Source organism: Pteropus alecto, unplaced genomic scaffold (genome assembly GCF_000325575.1).
Source record: "Pteropus alecto unplaced genomic scaffold, ASM32557v1 scaffold5, whole genome shotgun sequence".
In the NCBI taxonomy this organism is placed as follows: Eukaryota; Metazoa; Chordata; class Mammalia; order Chiroptera; family Pteropodidae; genus Pteropus; species Pteropus alecto.
The window spans coordinates 32,214,066-32,223,678 of NW_006441953.1; the positions used below are offsets into that span (position 1 = coordinate 32,214,066).

Sequence of the window (9,613 nt, forward strand, 5' to 3'; positions counted from 1 at the left end):
CTCGGGGCCGCCCGCCCCAGGCCCCGCCCCGGCCCCGGACGGCCCCTCTCTGGCGCTTTAAGTCCCCCGGGATGGGCGAACTCGCTATCTTGGGGGTCCGAGGTTGGACGCCAAGACCTCAGATTGGGGGGGACCTGCACCTTTCCCCACCCCCGCTCCCAGGGACAAGGTGAGTGTTGGCTGCGGGCGTGGACACTGTCCCAGCAGGGAACAGTAGCTGCTCAGTAAATACACATGAGCGAACAAACATGAAGCATGTTGGTCCTTCCTGCGTGTCCTGCCTCGTGATACCCGGTGGCCCATTGGAGGTGGTGCTACCCTACAACCCCGTGACCCTGGTCTGCAGGAGGAGGCGGCATTCGTCCCGACCTGGGTCTGACTAAAGTCAGGAGGCATGGGCAGGGGCACAGGAGGGCTTGCTGGGCACTGGACCTCTGCCAGGGCACTTTTCAGCCACTTCCAGACTGGGACACAGCCCTTGGACCAGGCTTGGACTCCCGTGGTCCAGGAGTCTGGCTTGGACACTGTGAGGCACAGAAAACAGGGAACTTTTCACTTTGCTTTCTGGGCGGCTCCCAACCAACAAGGCTTATCCCCACCGCCTTGGTGGGCAGGGGCACAAGTCCAGCTTTAGACTCAGACAGCCATGTTCAGGCGGCAGTGGTCTGGGAGGGAGAGGGTCTTCCTGGAGAGAGCCCTACCCAGCTAGGTGTTTGAGCAGTGGACGCAGTGAAGGTATTCCAGGGAGAGGCCAAGGCCTGCGGCTGGCAGGTGAGTGAGCCTTCCAGGGCAGAGACCAACTGCTGGGGGTGTGAAGGAGGGGGAAAGCTCATCCCCGTGAGGCCTGGGGGCCGGACCCCCAGTCCCAGGGCCTAGGAAGGGCTGGGCCAGAGAAGGACAGGATTTGGCCAGCCCAGCAGAGCAGAGCCTTGTCCAGGTGTGAGGCCAAGGTCAGTCGCTCTGTGCTGCGCTGAGCACAAGGGGCCAAAGTCCAACAAGGAGCAAAGGCTACTCTGAACCAGGCAGGGACAGGGGTCATTCAAGGGCTGGATTTGGGTCAGGCTGAGGCCAAATGAGGCCAGGGTCCCTGAGGGCCTCGAGGAGACATAGGCAGGCCATGGGGGTGTCCAGAACTGCAGGCAGACAGAGCTTGGGCCATGTCACTGTCTACCTGTCCCAGAGCTGTCCAGCAAGGGGGCCCAGGCTCCAAAAAGGGGAGACCTGGCTGCACCAGCACACCGAGTCGGAGGTTAATGGGCGGGGGTGGGGGAGAGGCTGGAAAACCAAGCGGCCAGGCTAGACTCGGGCCCCAGAGATCCTGCCTGGCCCAGCTCGCAAGCCCACTGCGGAAGTGGCCAGGCTCAGCTGCCATTGGCACCCATGGGGTCACCCCGCTCCCGGGTCAGGGCTCAGTGCTGGCACTGCTGGGCCAGAGCTCCTGACCGAGTGCCCACTGCCTGGGGACTGGACACACTTGTTCCCTGATGTCCGGCTCAGCACATGAAGTGCTGGCCCTGCGCTGGGCACTAGGGACCCTGAGACAACGCAGGGAAATCCCCGCCCTCGTGGCTCATAGGAGGGAGCAGACACCATCACGTCACCGTGAGTGACCTCTCCCTGGAGCAGGTGGAGCCACTGCCCACTGCGAGCACCGGAGGGCAGGCCTGCACCAGGCTTGCCCCTTGTAGCCAGTAGGGCCTGGCGGAGTGCGTGGGTCAGTGTCTGTCCCCTTCTCAGCCGGCCTAAGAGAGGATGTAGGCTGACCAGGTCAGAGGAGATTTCCTGGAAATTGTGGGTCCCTGACCCGGTCACCTGGGAGGGCCCTGGGGCTGGGGCAGGGCCTGAGCCAAGCCCTGGAGGGCAGAAGGAATGGCGGGGAGAGGCTGTGAGGCCAGCTCAGGGGCCAACCAGTGTCTGCTCCCTGTGGCCTGGCCACTTCCGCCTCCCCCAACCGGCTGCTGCCTGACTGCTGACGGCCATCAACGCCCCCAGGCCGGGCCAGCTGCTGCTTTCAAACATTTGTTTGTGTCAATCTTCTACATAGAATAGTAGGGTCCACAGGTCCCTTCAAGAAGACCGATTCCCCCCTCCCCCCACCGCGTGGGAGGTGACGCAGGGCCCACGCACACACGCTCGTGTTTCTATTTTTATATCCAAACACCCTGCCCCCGGAGCCCGATTTGGAACTTGAAAGTGGCCCGTTCTATTCTGGGTCCCACTTCCGGCCCTCGGTGTGGAGGGGCTGGGTGTTGGGTGTTGGTACACGGAGCCCTCTCGCCCTCCTCCCTCCTAGCCTCAGCTCCTGCTCCCCCTAGCCGCCCCGCCCCCCCCCCCAGGCTACGTGACCTCTGGGAAGGCACCGGGGTCTGGAAGAGGAAGCCCACTGGCGCCTGGGAAAAGGAAGTTCTGGCCCTCAGTTTGTGAAGGCCTCGCGTGGCCCCCAGGGGGCCCCCACCTATGACCCCAGCTGGGGGCGGGGGCGCAGCTGGCCAGCACTGGACACTGGGATGAGGTGCATGAGACCAGAGGGTGTGAGGTGTGAGGTGCTCTGTGTGACTGTGAGGCCTCCTCTGCCAGGGGAGGGAGGAATGAGGGTGGGCCTGGGAGGGCACCCAGGAGGGGACTCGTGGGAGAGACTTAGCATCACCCGGCCTGCCCTCCAGGCTCCTGACCAGATCAGGCCGCCTTGGCGGGACTGAATGAGGGAGTTGCCCCACCAGGCTGCCGGAACCCCACCCCGGCCCCACTGGGCCTCTCTGGGTTCTGGGTGGGTCTCCCCGAACCTACGGCCCAGAGCCCAAGGCACCACCCTCTTCCCCCTTCCACTCGTCCATTCTCAAGAGTGGACTTCGGCCCCAAGTCCCTCTCCCGTGGGTCCCACAAACCATGGTGGGCAGCTCTAAGGCCCCCGTCTGCCACCTTGGGTACACCCCCTTCCCAATGTGCCACCCTCTGGCCAACCAGCGGACCTCACGGGGATGTGCCATCCCTACCCCAGCTGAGCTGCAGCCCCGGCGCCCAGGGCTCGGTGCCCACCCAGACCCCACAGCTGTCCTCAGTGAACCCTGAGCAGTGCCCAGCCCACAGCCAGCCGGAGGGGTGGGAGAAGCCTCAGCCCTCGGGTCGGGTGAAGAGGGGGCTTGCTGGAGGTGGGGACAGTGGCCATTCGGGGGAGCACCCGTGCCTTTCCCGGGCACCTGCATGCCAACTGCCTTCATACCTCTGACCTCGGCTCACCCTGCAGCTTCCAGGTGGCAGTGAGCCCACTTTGGGATGAGAACACTGGGACTCTGAGAAGGGAGGCTCACGCTGGGGACCTGGGCTCCACACGCACCGCACGCGGGAGCCTGGCTGCAGTGAGCACTGTGCACGGGGCCACACGGAAGCTCGAGGCCGCCCTGCGCTTCTGATTCACACTGCAGAAAATTCATGGCCAAGTCACGTCTGCTGATCTCAACCTCTTCGCAATAGTGTTAGAACGCCCGGCCAACCGTTCATTACAGGGAGAAAGACTCCAGCTCAGCCAGATCAAAGACTTAAAGGTGGGAAAAAAAAGAATCCAGAACGTGTTAAAAGAAAATGCAGCTGATGATATACTAAGGAGATGAGGCAGGCTTTCTAGGTACAGTACCAGAGGGGACGCGATCAGCTTCTGAGTGGATACGGCAACGTAAAAGGGACCCCCAAAAAGGGGAGTGTCAAAAACACCATACACAAAATTGAAAGGAAAACCACACTCTGGGAAGGAATATGTACAAAATGCATGCTTTAACAAGGGGGAAATATAAAAAGCATTTTTACAAGTTATTTACGTTTCTACCTATAGTTGAAAATGGGCACAAGTAGCGATTCACAGTAAAGAACTATACATGGCCTATAGGCCGCCTGTCTCACTAGTAACCAGGTAAATACGAATGAGAACAATGAGACAATTTTTTTTTGCTTGTTGAAGTTAACACTCTTGCGTGGCACCCCAGTATCCGACAGCCGGGAAAAGCAGCATCTGTCACTGCGCATTCGCGTGTTCACTCAGTGTAAGGAGCATCTGCAGTCCCTTTGGGGCCGTGCAAGATGAGCTGACCTCGAGGTGCAAGTGTACATCCTGCCAACTTAACGGCAAGGTGATTTAGGCACCTAATTCCTCCCGGTGTGTTTCAACTTTATTTTCTACTCATTGTCAGAGTTATACATACGCGTAATTTAAAGAGTTACATAGTTTCACAAGGTTCCTTACAAAATGGCCCCCACCCCTGATTTTTCCTCACGACTTTGCTGGTTTCACCTTCCCGAAACGACACACATATGGCTACTTCCTGACCTCCGATGCCATTCTGCCATCGTTTAGGTTGGTGGCCATGGCCGACGTCATCATGATACCATGTAAACCCCTGCACTGAGCCACATCACGCATCATGCTCACTTTTCCTTTCTTGCTCAACTTCTTCTTTTCCTCGGAGTTAATGGTGCTTAACTTCTCCTTACTGATTCCCTCCAGTCTCGCCCCAAACGTCTCAGCGTGTCAGGTATTCTATCAAGTCAAAACAGACTCCGCTCGTGGGGCACAGCCTGCAGCCTGGGGTCTTCCTTCACCAGCACCCCCAAGTTCTCTTCCGGTTCTCTCCGCGGCAGGATCCCCCCGCGCTTCCTGCATCCCACGACTTCCTCTTTCTTGGTTTCCTTGCTGTTTGCTGGAGCCCGCCCTCGAGCAGCTTCCTGAGAAAGGGCGCAGGGATGTAAATTTTGAGCCTTATCATTCTGAAAATATCTTTCTTCTCTCGACTAAGAGTGGGGCTGAGGGTCAAATCCTAGCTAGAAGGTTGGGAATTATCTTCCGGCCCCGAGTGTTGCCGCTGAGGCGTCCGACCCTAGTGGCTTCTGCTCCCCGTCCCCCTCTGCGCTGCTGGGCCGTCCCCCCGTCTCCCGCGTCCTGACAGCCCCTCCGCGTGCCCTTCGGATGCGTTTCCATTCTTGATCTGAGCAGCGAGTGGGCCCTTTCGATCTGGACACTCAGGTTTCAGTCCCATGAAATGTCTTCGATGATCTCTCGCTATTCTCGACCCTCCCGCTCTCTCTTTCTGGAACTTCTATGACGTGGCCGTTACGTTTCCTAGCTAGGTTCTCTAATACTTCCCTCTTCTTTTTCTCGACTTTTTGCCCTACTTTCTGCACGACTTCTTCAGTCTCATTTCCAACTCTTCTACTGAGTTTTCCATCTTCACGATCATATCTTTAATTTCCAAGTGCTCTTCGTATTCCGTAAATGTCCCTTTCTAATAACACCGAGTTCTTGTTTCATGGACACAAAGTTTCTCTTTTCGTGCCGAGGACATCGGTGACGTTTCCCCATCTTCTGGGGCACGGTCTTTCCTTCCTCCCAGATGCTCTTTCTGTTTTGTCTCATCTTCCACGTTACCGGCGTCCCTCGGACACCTGGTCCCCCTGGCTGGCTGCTCAGGCTGGGCGGTGGGACTCGTGGGCAGGGCTGGCTGACTGTGACCTTTACCGTGCAGTGGCCTGGCAGGACATGGCCGCTAGGATCTCCTGGTTGACCAGACTCCCCAGAGAAAACGCCTCTGACGTCCTGCCCGGAGGGGACAGGCCGGCCTTCCAGTGTCCTGGGCACCGAGGACAGGGCTGGGGTCATTAGACTCTTGTTTCTATCACAAACCCTCCACCGCGTCCGGGCCTAACGTCCCCCAATCCAGAGGCCCTCTGTCTGGCCCACGACGGGGGAGAGCGTGGCCTGGCGGGCAGGCCCAGGGACCCAGCTACGGGCAGGGGCTGTGGACGGTCCGATTCTCTACCACGTTCCCAGCCAGCCCTGCGTACTCCGTCTCCGCTCCACTCTGGCTTCTTCGAGGTCCCCAGGGCCATCGACCCGAGTCTCAGCCCATTACTCGTTTCCTTACGCAATCCCACCCCGCCTTCCTTTCCCAGTTTTCTCACTCTGCAATTACTCTTTTTTGGAAGCGAGTCTGTCTCTGCCACGGCGGCGTTGGCCCGTGACCCCCCACCTGCCTCAGCACCCAGTTTTCAGCAGAAGATGCGAGCACACTGGGCATTTGCTGTGCTGACTTCCAACGCCCCAACACCCCACAAGGCAGGCGTTGTTGGTCTGCTGTGCCTGCTCCACACCTCCAGAACCCCGGAAGCCCAAAGTGTTTTTCTTAAAGTTGGCGCAAAATCTGACTTGATTAGCTGTAAGGCTTTTCCTGTTTTTTTTTTTTTTTCTCCACAGTCATCCTGTCTGAATGGTCGCCCCGTCTTTGCAGAGATTTTGCAGCATCCGGTTTTGGGGGGCCGTCCCTTGCCCCAGTGGGAACACCGGGGCACGCACTATTAGTTTTCTACCGCTGTGTAACAAAGTGCCACATGGTGAGTGGTTTAAAACGACACACGTTGATCGCATCGCATGGCTCCATGGGTTGGGAATTCAGAAGCAGCTTAGTGGGTGGCCCGCGGCCCCACGAGGCCACAGTGAGGATACTGGCCGGGGCCAGCAGGCGGGTCTGAGGCAGCTCATTTGCCCTGACAGGCGAGCTGATGCTGGCCGTTGGTGTGAAGCTTCAGCCCCTGCCACACGGTCCTCTGTCCTCTCCTGATGTGAATGTCCCCCAGAGCCAGCGATGCAAGAGAGGGCAAGGCAGCAGCCACATGTCTCTTGTCACTGAGCTACAGGTCACATGCGTCACTCCCGGTCACACAGGTCAGCCCCGTGCAGTGTGTCAGGAGCGTGAACACCTCTCTAAAATCCAAAGCCTCATTTCAAAACACACGTGCCCCCCAGTGTGTTGAATGAGAACTGGGGCGCCCATTTTATAGGTGAGAAACAGGTTCAGGATGTTGACCTTGAAATTAAAACACTTATCAGCAAACATGGGTTTATTCGGGAACAGCAAAGAACTGTAATTTGGGGACACGCAAGTGCAGCGATAGGCCAGGCCAAGTCCAGCACACGAGAGGGATGTTTCATGGAGGGCGGGGAGGACGGCGGGAGGGCGGTCTGGAAAGAAAGTCCACTGGAGGAAGCGGGGTTCGCAGCGATGACGGTCTCTCGCTGGCTGAGTGGCTGGGGGAGCCGATCTCTTGTAGGGCGGGATGTCCGGGAAATCTTCACTTACTGTCACTGATAGTGACGAAGTTTATGACGGAGACCGCAGGAGCGTGTGAGAGGTGCGCTTGTGCTGTCCGCGCTCTCAGAGCCGGCGGGGAGAAGTCTGTGCTTACAACAGAGCCGTGTGACAGCCCTGCCCTTAACTTCCTGTCCCCTCCATGAAGTGGCTCTTCCATCTTTGTCTCGTTCCGTGTCTGCAGCATGTGTCTCGCAGAGTGCGCACATGTTAGATTGAAAAACTTTCTTTTTCCCCAATAAATCCCTTTTGGTGGTGAAACGCCTAGATGATTTCCTTCCGCAGTCGACACTAGGTCCCCGCAAACTGCGACTTTCAGGGAAACGACGTGTCGCGAAACCAGTCTGCCCCAGGCTCTTCCGTGTCGACAGGAGCTACGTTGCCAGCATGTCTGGTCACAGAAACGCGACCAAACTTCGAAGTGAAGCCCCCGAACCCTGCTCAGGTGGAACACCGGTCAGCGGGAGCCGCGCACGCGCTGAGAACGGCCGATGAAGCGCGAAGGCCGCCGGCTCCCGACGCGCTCATTCCCGTCAGCGCCGTGGGCGGCCCGTCCAGCCCGGCAGCTCAGGGCGCCGGGGGCACCCGCCCCGGACGGGACGCCCTCCCGCCACAGGGCCACGCGCCCACGTCCGCTCTCGCTCCCACGGGGACAATGCTGGGGAGCGGGAGGACCCACACAGAGGAGGACAACGAAGGGGCCCCATATGGAACCTGACGAGCTCAGGGGAGGCGTGCGGCGGGCCCTACAAACCCAGAGACCGAGACTAACCACGCGGGATGGCTGCGCAAAGAACGCCTGGCTAACTGGTCACGCGGGCCGTCCCGTCCCAGGCCTGCGGCGTCCTTGACAAAGGTCAGTCTTTGGCTTTGAAGTTGTCTGTTGTCTAGTGCATCTAAGGTGACAGACCTTGGAAATGCTGGAGTCATTTTCTTTTGCAGACCCTTCGAAGGCACGACCTCCGCACCAGAGCAGGGGACCGCGGACCCTCTCGTTGTTTTGCCCCCAATGCCATCTCTCTGTGCTGCAAATATTACTACCCTTCACCCGCCGGGGGGACAGAAGTGCCGTCTCTCTGTCTGCTTCGTCTCCAGTCCCAGAGCTTCCCTGCTTTGCTTCCTCCAGCCCCCTAATCTACCCCCCGCGGATGTCACGAACCCCGCTACGTCTCCTCCTTTCATTCTAATGGATAAAACGAGCTGCAGAACCGCCATTCTCCGGGGTGTTTTCTCAATCCGTGGAGCTCTTGCTTGCCAGCAATTTTCAGTTTGGCTGAAATAAACTCATCAAAGTTCCCAAGTTTAGACAGCTTCTTACACCAGCACAGACATGGGGGGCGGGTGTTAATTCCGCGGACAGTGGCCCCGCAGGGAGACCTGTTCTTCTCATCACCGTCATAACAAACAGGAAGGCGCCGCCCGAGGACCAGCTGCGCGTCTTTCCCTGTCGGGCCTGAGTCCAGGAGGATTCTGCAGCTGGGACCTGTGACAGTTCTTCCTGTGACTGGGATCCAGCGGCACTGTGTGAGAGCTCCCCCTGCTGGCCTGGGGACTCCGTTTTAGTGAGGTTTCCTTTCATTAATTTTCACAGTGACCTGCCCCAGGCAGGGTACACTTAAAGCAGCAGCAGCGAGGTGTCACCCCAGCCCTAACAGCTCTGGGGCCAGTGCTCTTTCTTTTCTCCACCAGGGCCTCAGCCGGCTCGTAAGTGTCGCTCCCAACCTTGGGCGGGCACTGCGCGCGCCCGGCTCTGGTCCCCACGCACCCCTCCCGGGTAGGCGGGGCGCTGGCTCCGACGTAGGGTGAGGAGCGAGCGCCAGCGAGCTTTGCCGACACACCTCTCCGGTTCCAAAAGCCTGTGTGACTTTACCCTGGGCTAGGCCCACGCTCGGGGGTGATACAGAGCAAGGGGCGAAGCACGACGCTACTCTCAAGGGACAGGGAGGGGACAGGGCACACGCGCCCGGCGGCGGCGGCGCTAGCGCGGGAGCGAAGCTTTGAAAGGCTGCAGGTGTGCTTGGGCATCGTCGTGGGGAAAACTTGGACTTTGAAAAGAAAGTCGCCGTGGAGCCACGGAAAAACACTCGGAGCTGGTCCGGGAAGTTGGGACAAGGAAAGGGATGTTGAGGAGCGAGGGCCGAACCCCCATCCCCGCTTCTGCTCCAAGAATAATACTTTCGCGCAGAGCGAGGGCACGCGCGGCCGGGCACTGCCGTGAGCCCCGGGTGCGTAGGGCACCTCCCCGGGCTCAGGCTTGGACCGCGGCCCTTTTCCTGTTGCTCCAGGTGGTCAATTGGCGTGCAGCCGGGGGACGTGGACCACGCTCAGGCAGACGCTCGGGTCGTCTTTGACCCCCCTTCTTTTCCTCCCACCGGTAGCTGCATCAGAGGCCGCTCAATACCTCGCCTCACCCGGCCGGCTCTCCGACGGCTCCCCACCTGCGGAGGTGCGGGCCGCTGGGACAAGCCAGGGGCCTGCGGGCG

At 59.3% G+C, this 9,613-nt stretch overlaps 1 protein-coding gene across 1 annotated transcript in view; it reads left to right on the forward strand.

The window, feature by feature from the left end:
* The first annotated feature begins 4,355 nt into the window (after window positions 1-4,355).
* Window positions 4,356-9,613, forward strand: part of TNIP2 (TNFAIP3 interacting protein 2) — a 16,532-nt gene continuing 11,274 nt past the window's right edge. The window contains 2 exon segments of the mRNA XM_025051841.1: window positions 4,356-4,380; window positions 9,509-9,576. Coding sequence (XP_024907609.1) covers window positions 4,356-4,380; window positions 9,509-9,576 — 93 coding nt within the window.